Source organism: Somniosus microcephalus, chromosome 9 (assembly GCF_052327205.1).
Source record: "Somniosus microcephalus isolate GS21.2 chromosome 9, FLI_Smic_1.0, whole genome shotgun sequence".
Classification (NCBI taxonomy): Eukaryota; Metazoa; Chordata; class Chondrichthyes; order Squaliformes; family Somniosidae; genus Somniosus; species Somniosus microcephalus.
The window spans coordinates 107,521,446-107,535,772 of NC_140995.1; the positions used below are offsets into that span (position 1 = coordinate 107,521,446).

At 44.5% G+C, this 14,327-nt stretch overlaps 1 protein-coding gene across 3 annotated transcripts in view; it reads left to right on the plus strand.

Moving 5' to 3' along the window:
• The window catches only part of gtf3c2 (general transcription factor IIIC, polypeptide 2, beta), a 165,645-nt gene that overhangs the window by 110,797 nt on the left and 40,521 nt on the right, over positions 1-14,327 (plus strand). For all 3 annotated transcript variants that reach the window (XM_085996965.1, XM_085996964.1, XM_085996963.1), the window contains one exon: positions 5,656-5,800. In XM_085996965.1, coding sequence (XP_085853091.1) covers positions 5,656-5,800 — 145 coding nt within the window. The remainder of the gene's footprint in view (positions 1-5,655; positions 5,801-14,327) is intronic.

Sequence of the window (14,327 nt, forward strand, 5' to 3'; positions counted from 1 at the left end):
GGACGCCTACCCTTTACCCCGCATATCAGAAATGGTCAACCAGATTGCGCAATACCGAGTCTTCTCGACTTTCGACCTGAAATCCGCGTATCACCAGCTCCCCATTAGAACGGAGGACCGCCCATACACCGCCTTCGAGGCGAACGGGTGCCTCTACCATTTTCTCAGAGTGCCCTTCGGGGTAACAAATGGGGTCTCGGTCTTCCAACGTGAGATGGACCGCATGGTTGACGAGAATAAACTACAAGCTACCTACCCCTATCTGGACAATGTCACTATCTGCGGGCACAACCAGCAAGACCACGATCTAAATCTTGCGAGATTTTTAAAAACTGCCCTAAAGCTGAATCTAACCTACAACGAAGACAAATGTGTCTTCAACACAACCCGTCCCTGTATCCTCGGCTGTGTGGTGGAAGATGGGGTAATTGGACCGGACCCTGACCGATTACACCCCCTAAAGGAACTGCCCCTGCCACACAATCCTAAAGCTTTAAAAAGGTGCCTGGGATTTTTTTCGTATTATGCCCAATGGGTGCCCAATTACTCTGATAAGGCCCGACCCCTCATTAAATCGACGTCCTTCCCACTATCAGCTGAAGCTCGGGAGGCTTTCACCAGTATTAAACAGGACATTGAAAGGGCTGCAGTGTGTGCAGTGGACGAATGCATTCCCTTTCAAGTCGAAAGCGATGCATCAGACTTTGCCTTAGCTGCGACCCTCAATCAGGCTGGGAGACCTGTGGCCGCCTTCTCCCGAACCCTTCAGGGACCTGAAATCAGGCACTCTTCTGTCGAGAAGGAGGCACAGGCTATAGTGGAGGCAGTGCAGCACTGGAGACACTACCTAGCCGGCAAACGTTTCACCCTGCTCACCGACCAGCGGTCGGTGGCTTTCATGTTTAATAACAAACAAAGGGGGAAAATCAAGAATGACAAAATACTCAGGTGGAGGATCGAACTATCCACGTTCGACTATGATATTATGTACAGGCCGGGAGCCCTTAATGAACCCCCAGACGCCCTATCACGGGGAATGTGTGCCAGCATTCATACGGACAAATTACAGGGTCTCCACAACGACCTCTGTCACCCAGGGGTCACCCGACTATACCATTTTATAAAGTCCCGCAATCTGCCCCACTCCATCGAGGAGGTCAGGGCAATGACCAGAGCCTGCCACATCTGTGCGGAATGCAAGCCTCGTTTCTACAGGCCTGACCGTGCACACCTTATCAAAGCCACACGGCCATTCGAGCGCCTAAGTCTGGACTTCAAGGGACCCCGTCCCTCTGCCGACCGTAGCGTATACTTCCTCAATATCATTGATGAATATTCCCGCTTCCCCTTCGCCATTCCCTGCCCAGACATGACCAGTGCCACGGTCATCAAGTGTCTCTGTAATCTATTCTGCATGTTTGGCACGCCGAACTACATACACAGCGATAGGGGGACGTCATTCATGAGTGACGAGCTGCGCCAGTTCTTGCTCTCGCAGGGGATAGCCACTAGCAGAACCACTAGCTACAACCCCCGGGGTAATGGGCAAGTGGAAAGGGAGAATGCTACTGTTTGGAAGGCTGTCACGTTAGCCTTAAAGTCAAAAGGCCTTCCGACCTCCCGCTGGCAGGAAGTCCTCCCAGACGTGCTCCACTCCATAAGGTCTCTGTTATGTACTGCCACTAACGCTACCCCTCACGAAAAGATGTTCGTTTTCCCCCGGAAATCCACCTCGGACATATCTCTACCCGCGTGGCTGACATCTCCGGGGACAGTACTATTGCGGAAGCACGTGAGAGGCCATAAAACGGACCCCCTTGTGGAAAAGGTACAGCTCTTCCATGCAAACCCTCAGTACGCCTATATCGAATACTCTGACGGGCGAGAGGACACTGTTTCCATAAAAGACCTCGCTCCCTCGGGGAGCGGAGAGAACGATGGGAGACTACCCGATGAAGACCTACACTACAAAGAGACAGGACGCCCAGAGGTATCAATACCCAACTTTAACCTGGAGGACACTGCAGATAACCTGGAAGACACTGCGGAGGCCCGGACAGCGGAGGAACCAGAATCCACTCCCCTAGAGGCACCCCAACCGGCTTTGCGCCGATCACTGAGAACCGCAAAACCTCCTGACAGACTCACTTATACCAACTTTTAAGAAACATCACCCCGATGGACTAAACCTATAGAAGGGGTGAATGTAATGAAATCTGTTTGTCTTGATCCTGTATTTGTTTTGCACTCATGTATATTACCCTCCCCCACTGTGTATAGTTTCACTTCCTCTTTCCCGACTAACCTGGGAGGTTCCAGGTCTTAGCTCTTGGCTCCGCCCCTGACTTCTCTTACATAAAGATCCCAGGATCTGTATGACTCATTCCTGTGAACCAGTCGGCGTGTTGAGATGTTAGCTCTGATCTTAGTGATTAAAAGCCAACTTGTTTAAGTCTATAACTTCTAGTTTTGTGGTTATTGAAGGCCCATCACGGACTCGATATCGAGTTCGGCAATTTCAGATCATAACCTCGGCCCCTATTACATTTTTACTTAATTTTTTTTCCACCCCTTTGTTTTGGATCTTCCCTTCACCCCCCCCCTTTTTTTTTCTGTCTCCCATCCTGCCAGTACACTTCACACCTAATCTTGCCGTCTTTTGTCTCCACTGTCCTATTACCATCTGGTCTGGTTTTGAATACCTCTTAATGTCTCTTACTTCTTTTGTTCTATCGCAGCCTTGCCTTCGATCTATTTTATTTCCTTTCCAGTTTGCAAAAGGGTTAGACCCGAAACGTCAGTCTAATTTCTCTCCACGGATGTTGCCTGGCCTGCTGAGTTTTTCCAGCATTTTCTGTTGTTATTTCACACTCAAACTCACCCTGCTGTGCCACTCATCACATTTCCATCACTCTGCCGCCTTCTGCACATCCTTACTCACACCAACTTACTTTGCACCTCCACCCATCCCCTCTATCTACATTATCACTTCCGGGTTTCCTACCCATTGTCAATCTTTGCTATTTTGACAGCGGACCCGCCTCCAAACCCACACTCTGAGCGCCGGCAAAATTCAGCCCTATGTCTGTGAACTCCTCCAGCTTTACAACCTCCAAGAACTGAGAGTTCCTGCAACTTTGGCCTCTTCCGCATCCCCCTCTCCCTTCACCCCATCATTGGCGGCCGTGCCTTCAGCCGTCTGGGCTCTAAGCTCTGGAATTCCCTCCTTAAACCTCTTCGCCTCCATTTTTCACTCCTCTTAAGACCCTCCTTAAAACCTACCTCTATGACCAAGTTTTTAGTCACTCGTCCTAATATCTCCATTTGGTTCTGTGTAAATTTTTGTCTTAGTTACGCTCCTGTGAAGCGCCGCCTTGGGATGTTTTTATTACATTAAAGGCGCTATATAAATGCAAGTTGTTGTCTGACCTCTCTGCCTCCAGTACCACACCAACGTGGTTGACTCTTAACTGCCCTCAGAAGTAGCTGAGCAATAAATGCCAGCCTTGCCAGCGACGCCCACATCCAGGGAATTAATTTAAAATTTTTAAAAATCTTTTAACAGACCAGAGATCAAACTTGGGTTCTCCATGATCCTTCTGGGTCAGCACAATGGCCCAGAACTTGGTGTCGGGGGCTTGCCGCGCGTGCAAGCCCCCGATCTGCACTCGCCCTGCGCACTGACATCTGAAGCCCGGGCCTGCTTGCATTTCCTGTCACGGGCCCGGTTCAGATGTCAGCGCGCAGTGCTTACCTGATCCAGCGGCGTAGTTAGTGCGATGTGCCGGCTGGGATCAGGTGAGCACTGTACAACCAATCAGGGGAGGGGAAGGTTCATTCATGAGTTTGAGAGTAAGAACTGTCAAACTCATGAAAACTACGGGGGCCCAAAACACTATTTAAACTTTAAATAAAAATTTAAAAAACATCCCAATCATTAAATTAAGTATAAATAAGTTTAAAAAAATAATTTAAACAATTTTTTTTTGAAAAAAATAAATATTTAATTAAAAGGGTCTAAAACTAAACTTACCTTATTGTAGATTCTTTAAAATAATAAACCTGTGGAAAAAAAAATTCTAAATTACACTAAAACACCACTTACCTGTAAAAAATAAATAGTTACGTGTGCTTTTTACAAGCGTAAATACCGGAGGCCTTTACACATGCGCAAATCCCCCAAAACAGAGGAAATCCAAGACGCACGCGCTGCCCCCTACAGCGCACACGCTAGCCTCTTCACCTCTTGGGTTAGAGGAGAGGAAATGCCGGTTTTCAGCGCATGCGCTGTGCATGCTGAAAACCGGCATTTCCTCCGGCCAGACGCATGAGTACCCCTTCCGTACTCACGCGTTTGGGGAGGAATTTCTGCCCCAATATCATGCAGTGCATTTTCCAACTGAGCCTTCAGAAGAGCCTTGCAGATGGGATTTTTGATGTAATCTACTCATGATAATTCAGTCATTTATTGCACTAAAAATCAAAATTACCCAATAATTTTAATTAAGCAATGTAAATAACAGCAAAGTGAGAATTTATTGCATTAAAATGTGAATTATCAGATCATTTGAATTAAGAGTAGTGGTCTGTGTACTCTGTCTAGCTTGATAAAATGGGCAGTAATCATTTATTGTGATCATTTTTTTCTTTGTGACTAATCTTTTAGAATATGCCAGTACAGCAGTATCCCCACAAAATGTAGTACAAAGTAAACAGCTGTCTGCATGAGACAACTTTTCCTTCCTGTTTACTTAACTGCATTAAAAAAAAATCTATTTGCTTCATCCTTTTTAGCTCTTCATGCATGTGTTTCTCAGTCAGCTGGGTAGGCAGACAACTTGTTCCCAAGTCTGTGCCAGTGCCTCTATATAACCAACCATTAGAACGTGTATGGAATTGGACCAGAATGATTCTTTGGAACTGATAATGAGATGTAGGGAGCCCAATGTGCTGACGTGCATCAGCCTGTATTATTGAGCGCAAAGGCCCGAGGTGTCTAGCACACCATAATGCAACTGGAGAGTGAAAAGGCTGCTGAGAGCTTGGTCACAAGGTGTGCACTAGGCTTATTGAAGCCCTAAGAAAAAATTTAATTGGGGGTCTCTTAATAACACAGGTGGAATTCCTGAGTAGCACTGCAACCTTACAGCATCTGTTTGGGACAGATGCTGGGGGTGGGGGCACTATATATATTTAAATCTCCCTGCTCAGCCCTTCCCTCTTACTATCCCCTACTCATCCTTTACAGACTGCTAATTCCTTAAATTTCAGCACCAAGTGCTTCCAGTATATCATGCACTACATACTAGTGCACCATAAAATTATGTTCATAAGTTTACCTAGCATTATGAAACAAGGTCAACACCACACAGACTGCAAAGCCAGGATCATATAATTGGCTCCATTGTCTTAATTCTTTCCCTTTATGTGATAATGTGCTGCTAGCCCCTTCCTTACAATGACCTGGCCATGATAAAGAACTAGCTTTGTGGATTATTACAAGCGCAAACCTGAGACTACCAACATGCAGTGACCCACACCATCCACTATAACTGATATAAGTAAAGTAAGCTTGTATTATTTGTGCTTCTAATATTTTTGAAGAATCTATATAACTACTCTTGGGGATTTAAAAAAATTATTTTCTCAAATTAGGTACAGTTGCTCTCTGGAATCTGAATACAAAATCATTATTGTTACGAGTCCAACAAGGAGATGGAACTTTGAAGATCTATCCTTTCCATTCCTTTGTTGCACATGACCATGCTGTCAAAGCCATTGCTTGGAGTAAAGCCCACAGGTAGGAAATTAAACCAAGAGAAGAATGTGAGAAACCAACTTTAATCCTGTTTGAAACAGAAATTGTATTTTTTTTTTCCTGTGTGCAATCCATTTATTTTCTGTTATTTGATTCCGTTGTTCTGAGTCAACAGGTAATGATCGACATTGAGAAGTACTTTTATGTGTCTCCTCTCTCCCTCTATGGAAACACGCTACTCAACAGAGTGTAGATTTTAAGCTGTGTCAGACATGGCATTGCAAGTTAAGGCTCCATAAGCACTACATTACTATACGGCACTAATATGTTGGCGTGCATTAGATCAGACATGTTTGCTTCAACAGTTTCACTGGAGCTATACAATACTCCCTTGGCTGAAACAGTGCAACCATAGTAGATGTAAATTTGAGTATAACAAGGATTCAAGACACATTGTTGGGGCAGAGTAGAAAGAGCTTTATTCTGCACGTGGCACACCCCCAGTCAAGTATAGCATGAGGCAGATATAGACACCTTGTAGAAAAAGTAGAAATGTAATATTTCCCAGAACTGACATGCATTAAATAAAATGAACACAAAACTTAAAAATCCTTGTGTGTTTCTCAAATATAATTTTTGAAAATGGACTCAATAAACCAAGTTAATTGTCAAAAGCAAAATACTGCAGATGCTGGAAATCTGAAATAAAAATAGAAAATGCTGGAAACACTCAGCAGGTCAGGCAGCAAGTTCATTGGCAATGTTTATACAGCAATGTGCAATTTCCAGGTGGTCTGTGAAGAGGCATATTTAGAGAGTAAAACCATTTTGTCACATTTTCTCCCCATATGTTGCAACGCAACATATGAATAGCATTTGGTAGAATTGTCAGTTACTGAGCCAAATACAGCAGTGTCTGCACTAAAACAAATAGCAGATTGATTCCTTTTTTTCCTCCCGATCAGCACTCATTATGTACATTTCTCACCAACACAGCTGCAGTTTACAGCATTCTACTTTTACAGATTGTGATAACCATCTGCCTCTGAATTGTGGCCCATATTTTTCAATTTAATACAAAAAGTTTGAAGAGAAAACAAACCTGACACATTTTGCAAGCAGTGTTGGTCCATTTTGTGTTGCATCATTATAGTGTTCCTTCACTGCTACTAGAGCCTGCTATGTTTTATATAAATGCTCCAGCAACCGCCAGTGATAGGAATCAAAAACTGCATCATTACAGTACACTCCATGATGTTATCAAATCCACTCTTCCTCCTCCCTCCTCAATGCTCTCTGCTTTGCTGTCCTTTTCTCCCGATGGCAGTGACTCATGCTGCTACAGGGTTAGCTTTCACAGGTATGGTGATGACATTCAGCTCTACCTTTCTCCTGCCAACTTCAACTCCAAATTTGTTGTTGCAATAACTGATGGCGAGTTCAACATCAAATTGTAAATGAGCCAAAGTTTTCTTCAGCTCAATATTTGGAATACAAGTTATCCATTCCTGTTCCCAAGAACACCAATGTGCCTCATCAGTCTCCTAGCTGGCCTGCTCATGCTGAACCAGGTGATGTGCAACCTCACATTCTGAGCTGACCTTGCTGCCCCACATCCCATCAGGCACCAAGACTGTCTTTTACCAACTGTTGAGCATTGGCCATCTGCATCCCTACCTCTCCCGCTAAAGCTAAAACACTAAATGATGCTTTCATAGCCTTCAGAATAGCTTTCTCCAGTGGTCACCCTTTAACAAACTCCAGTTACTCTATAACTCTGCAACCCAAGTCCTCTCTTGCACAAAATCCCACATACTCCTGATCCCTGTCCTCCCCAAGGTCTATTGGCTCCTTGACGCCAGCACATTGCCTTCAAAATCATTGTTTTCAATTGCTCCACAATATTGCCATATCCTAGTTGAGAAATCACATCCACCCATATTTCCTAGTCTGTATCCTCCACTCTGTGCAACTTTTTTTATTTGTTTATGGGATGTGGGCGTCGCTGGTAAGGCCAGCATTTATTGCCCATCCCTAATTGCTCTTGAGAAGGTGGTGATGAGCCTCGGACACTGCGACACGTTAGGGAGGGGGAGCGTTACCTGGACACTAAGTTCCAGGAGGCAGTCACACCCACTAGAGTAATTACTTCCAATTTGACCCATGGTCAGGGACAGGAGGTTGTGACTACAAACGAGGCAGGTATTGGGATCCAGGAGGTAGTGATGGAGGAGCCTCAGCCCTTGGCCTTGTCCAACAGGTACGAGATTCTTGCTCCCTGTGTGGAAGAGGGCAGGGACTGCAGGGAGGATGAGCAAACTGACCACAGCACCGTGGTACAGGGGGCCATTCAAGTGGCGGGAGTAAAAATAAATGTTGTAGTGATAGGGGACAGTATAGTTAGGGGGATAGATACTGTTCTCTGCAGCCGAGAGCGTGAGTCCCGAAGGCTGTGTTGGCTGCCCGGTGCCAGGGTTAAGGACATCTCCTCTGGGCTGGAGAGAAACGTAGAGTGGGAGGGGGAAGATCCAGTTGTCATGTTCCACGTAGGTATCAATGACATAGGTAGGACAAAGAGAGGTTCTGCTGAGAGAGTATGAGCAGCAAGGGCTAATTTAAAAAGCAGAACCACAAAGGTGGTAATCTCTGGATTACTACCTGAGCCACGAGCGAATTTGCATAGGGTAAATAAGATCGGAGAAATTAACAAGTGGCGCAAAGACTGGTGTGGGAGAAATCGGTTTCAAATTGTGGGGCACTGGCACCAGTACTGGGATAAGAAGGAGCTGTTCCATTTGGACGGGCTTCACTTGAACCATGCTGGGGCTAGAGTCCTGGTAAATTGAATAACTAGGACTGTAGAGAGGGCATTAAACTAAATAGTGGGGGGGAGGGGGGGAGATCCAGGTGAGCAGGAATTTAAAAAGTAAATGAGAAAGCAATAGAGCAGGCTAGAGATGGGGGAAATAATAACCAGAGAGTGACAGGAAGGGACAGAATGTTTAAAAGTAAGATTGCAACAGAAAATGGGGCCAAAACAAGGAGAAATGATAAAAAAACAAAGTTAAAAGCTCTATATCTGAATGCACGCAGCATTCATTGCAAGATAGATGAGTTGACGGCACAAACAGATACAAATGGGTATGATCTGATCACCATTACAGAGACGTGGTTGTAAGGTGGCCAGGGCTGGGAACCGAATATTCCAGGGTATTTGACAATTTGGAAGGATAGACAGAAAGGAAAGGGAGGTGGGGTGGCTTTGTTGGTAAAGGATGGTATTAGTGCAGTGGTGAGAAGTGATATTGGCTCAGAAGATCAAGATGTAGAATCGGTTTGGGTGGAGATAAAAAATAATATGGGGGAAATGTCTCTGGTGGGCGTAGTCTACAGGCCCCCGAACAGTAGCAATGCTGTTGGACTGAGTATAAATCAACAAATAATGGAGGCCTGTAAAAAAGGTACAGTAATAATCATGGGTGATTTCAATTTCCATATTGATTGGACAAATCAAATTGGCCATGGTAGCCTTGAGGAGGAGTTCATAGACTGCCTCTGGGATGGTTTCCTAGAACAGTATGTAATGGAACCAACCAGGGAGCAGGCTATCTTGGATCTGATACTGTGTAATGAGACAGAATTAATAAATGATCTCATAATAAAGGATCCTCTAGGAAAGAGTGATCATAGCATGGTTGAATTTCAAATTCAGTTGGAGGGTGAGAAAGTTGTATCTCAAACCAGTGTCCTGATCTTAAACAAAGGCAATTACAATGGCATGAACTGGCTAAAGTGAACTGGAAAAATAAAGGGTAAGACAGTTGAAATGCAGTGGCGGACATTTAAGGAGATATTTCATAACTCTCAACAAAAATATATTCCAGTGAGAAAGAAAGATTTTGAGAGAGGGGAGCACCATCCGTGGCTAACTAAGGAAGTAAAGGATGGTATCAAATTGAAAACTGAGGCATACAATGTTGCCAAGATTGGTGGAAGACCAGAGGATTGGGAATTTTTAAAAAAAACCAGCAAAGGATAACACAAAAAATAAGAAAGCGAAGATGAATTATGAAAGTAAACTGGCAAGAAATATTAAAACAGATAGTAAGAGCTTCTACAGGTATATAAAAAGGAAGAGAGTAGCTAAAGTAAACGTGGGTCCCTTAGAGGATGAGACTGGGGAATTAATAATGGGGAAATGGCAGAGACTCTGAACAAATATTTTGTATCTGTCTTCATGGTAGAAGACACTAACAACATCCCAGTAATGGATAATCAAGGTGCCATAGGGAGGGGGGAACTAAAGACAATCACTATCACTAAGGAAATAGTACTTGATAAAATAATGGGACTAAAAGATGACAAGTCCCCCAGACCAGATGGCCTGCATCCCAGGATCTTAAAAGAAGTGGCTGCAGAGATAGTGGATGCATTGGTTGCAATATACCAAAATTCCTTGGACTCCGGAGAGGCCCCAGCAGATTGGAAAACCCCAAATTGTAACACCCCTATTTTAGAAAAAGGAGGGAGACCGAAAGCAAGAAACTATAGACCAGTTAGCCTAACATCTGCCGTTGGGAAAATGCTGGAGTCCTTCATCATTAAGGAAGCAGTAGCAGGGCATTTGGAAAATCATAATGCAGTCAAGCAGAGTCAGCATGGTTTTATGAAAGGGAAATCAGGTTTAACAAATTTGCTGGAGTTCTTTGAGGATGTAACGAGCAAGGTGGAGAAAGGTGAGCCAGTGGATGTGGTGTATTTGGATTTCCAGAAGGCATTTGATAAGGTGCCACATAAAGGGTAACTACATACGATAAGAGCTCACGGAATTGGGGGTAATATATTATCATGGATAGAGAATTGGTAACTAACAGAAAGCAGAGAGTCGGGATAAATGGGTAATTTTCCGGTTGGCAAACGGTAACTAGTGGGGTGCCACAGGGATCGGTGCTGGGGCCTCAACTATTTACAATCTACATTAATGACTTGGATGAAGGGACCGAGTGTAATGTAGCCAAGTTTGCGGATGATACAAAGATGGGTGGGAAAGCAAGTTGTGCAGAGGACTCAAAGAACCTGCAAAGGGATATAGACAGGCTACGTGAGTGAGCAAACATTTAGCAGATGGAGTATAATGTGGGAAAGTGCGAGGTTATCCACTTTGGCAGGAAAAATAAAAAAGCAAACTATTATTTAAATGGAGAGAGATTACAAAATGCTACAGTTCAGAGGGACCTAGGGTCCTTGTGCATGAAACACAAAAAGTTAGCATGCAGGTACAGCAAGTAATCAAAAAGGTAAATGTAATGTTGGCCTTTATTTCAAGGGGGTTGGAGTATAAAAGTAGTGAAGTCCTGCTACAACTGTACAGGGTATTGGTGAGACCACACCTTGAGTACTGCGTACAGTTTTGGTCTCCTTATTTAAGGAAGGATATACTCGCATTGGAGGCAGTTCAGAGACGATTCACTAGGTTAATTCCAGAGATGAGGGGGTTGACTTATGAGGAAAGGTTGAGCAGGCTGGGCCTATACTCATTGGAATTTAGAAGAATGAGAGGTGATCTTATTGAAACATATAAGATACTGAGGGGGCTCAACAAGGTAGATGCAGAGAGGATGTTTCCCCTCATGGGGGAATCTAGAACTCGGGGGCATAATTTCAGAATAAAGGGTCGCCCTTTTAGAACTGAGATGAGGAGGAATTTCTTCTCTCAGAAGGTCGTAAATCTGTGGAATTCTCTGCCCCAGAGAGCTGTGGAGGTTGGGTCATTAAATACATTTAAGGTGGAGATAGACAAATGTTTGCAAGATAAGGGAGTGAAGGGTTATGGGGAGCGGGCTGGGAAGTGGCTTTGAGGCCAAGATCAGCCATGATCTTATTGAATGGCGGAGCAGGCTCGAGGGGCCAAGTGGCCTATTCCTGCTCCTATTTCTTATGTTCTTCTTGAACCGCTGCAGTCCGTGTGGTGAAGGTACTCTCATAGTGCTGTTAGGTAGGGAGTTCTAGGATTTTGACCCAGCGACAATGAAGGATTGGCGATATACTTCTATGTCAGGATGATGTGTGACTTGGAGGGGAACTTGGAGGTGGTGGTGTTCCCATGTGCCTGCTGCCCTTGTCCTTCTAGGTGGAAGAGGTTGCGGGTTTGGGAGGTGCTGCTGAAGAAGCCTTGGTGAGTTGCTGCAGGGCATCTTGTAGATGGTACACACTGCAGCCACGGTATGCTGATGGTGGAGGAAGTGAATGTTTAAGGTGGTGGATGGGGTGCCAATCAAGTGGGCTGCTTTGTCCTGGATGGTGTCAAGTTTCTTGAGTGTTGTTCGAGCTGCATTCATCCAGGCAAGTGGAGAGTATTCCATCACACTCCTGACTTGTGCCTTGTAGATGCTGGAAAGGCTTTGGGGAGTCAGGAGGTGAGACACTCGCCGCATTACTGGATTACTGCTTGTTTTTTGTGTTCCACTCTTGGTAGCCACACTGTTGATGACTACATGTCTGCTTTTTGGAACTCTCTCACAGAAACACTTCACCCTCTTTCAAAGCCTCTTTAAAAACTTAACTCTTTGACTATGCTTTGTCCACCATCTCCCTATCTCATACCTCCAGCCCACACTTCACATATCCTGCTTTGTATCATTTCATCTTGTAAAATGCTCTGAGACAGCCCTCCCTGCATGAGGGATGCTATAACATGTAAATAGTTGTTGCTCATGTTCAGCTCCACAAATGGCATCCCTCTAGCACCTTGGATAGACTATTTGAGTTTGATCAGTTGGGGAGAAACAGGGGACATGCATATACGTTCTGTAAACTGGTTAGATGTCGGGAAGTTTTACTTTTCACAAATGTCTGGAACAAATTGCCAGCTGTTGCAGTGATTATGGATTCACTGCAAGGATTCATAAGGGAGTTGGATGAGTTTCTAACTTTGGCCAATAATGCATCTTAAAAAAGGTAGATGGAGCATTGGTCAATGTGTCTCATGGTCACTGGTTTCCTAGAACTTGTTTTGATCACCTTCAGGGTTGGAGAGGAATTTTCCAGATTTTTTTTTTCCCCCCTGAACTTTCCCAGGAGATCATGTGGCCGCTGGGTGTGGGAGTCATGATGCTCAATTGCATCATGACAATATTGGTCATGCTTGATGGACCATGTAGTCTTTACCATTTTTGTATGGTTGTATATAAATTTCTATTCTTTCTGTGTGAACCTAGACAGTGACATGGGATATTATTAATTAAAAAGGGAGTTCATAATGAGAGCACTCATTCTTCCACCCCCCCCCCCTTCCCCCACAGAGGTGTTTCTCTTTAATAATTGCTTGGTGTGTGCATTTTTGATGGTTAATATGCATACAGTCAGATTCTGTTTATTTGTGAACGTGAATCCTGTACCACTTTTTTAATTCCCAAAGAAATACTTAATTCTCCTACAATTGCTGTAGCTTCATTGTGTTGTCCTATTCTCCCTACTCCATTTTGTATGTTCTTTTCTCTTTTCTCAGGGTATTTTGACCACGGGGCAGGTATTTAAGAAAGAAGAAGCAACTTGCTTTTATGTAACACCTTTTACATCCTCTGGAAAATCCAAAGTACTTCACAGACAATTAATTACTTTTGAGGAGTAGTTACAGTTGTGTGGGCAAGTGTAGCAGCCAGTTTGCACACAGCAAAGTTCTACACAGAGCAATGCGATAAATGACCAGATAATTTGTTTTTGGTGCTTGGTTGAAGGATAAATGTTAGTCAGGATAACTCCCCAGCTCTTCTTTGACAAAATGCAGTGCGATCATTAACTGGCAGCCGTAGTTTAACATCTCATCCGAAAGCTAGGAACTCCAACAATGCAGCACTCCCTCAGTACTGCACTGGAAGTGTGAGCCGAGATCATGTTCTCAAATTCTGGATTTGGGGCCTGAACCCACAGCCTTCTGACTCTGAGGCAAGAATGCTACCACTAGTTGACTTAATCTGAGGCCTCGGTCAATCTTGCTGTTGATCTGTTTTATAGGAGCAGCAAAATATAATGTAAGTTTTTAAAAATTTAATTCTCAGGATGCAAGTTGGCATTTATTGTCCATCCTTAGTTGCCATCAGAAGGTGGTGGTGGGTCTTAATGAACCGCTGGTAGCGGTTTGATATACAATTTGGATGGGTTTCTAGGCCACTTCAGAGGGCAGTTAAGAGGCAACCACGTTAGTGGCTTAAGGTCACATTTCGCCCAGATCAGTTAAGAACGGCAGGATTCCTTCCCTAGCCACCAACTCCATCCCTTTCCCTGGCTACTGCTAAACCAGACCGTTCACAACCTTGCCATCCTATTTGACCCCGAGATGAGCTTCTGACCCCATATCCGCTCCATTGCCAAGACCGCCTAATTCCACCTCCGTAATATCGTCCATCCCAGCCCCGACCTCCGCTCACTGATGCCTTTGTTACCTCTAGACTCGACTATTCCAACGCTCTCCTGACTGACCACCCACCTTGCACCCTGCATAAACTTGAGCTCATCCAAAACTCTGCCCGTATCCTAACTCGCGCCAAGTCCTGTTCACCCATCACCCCTG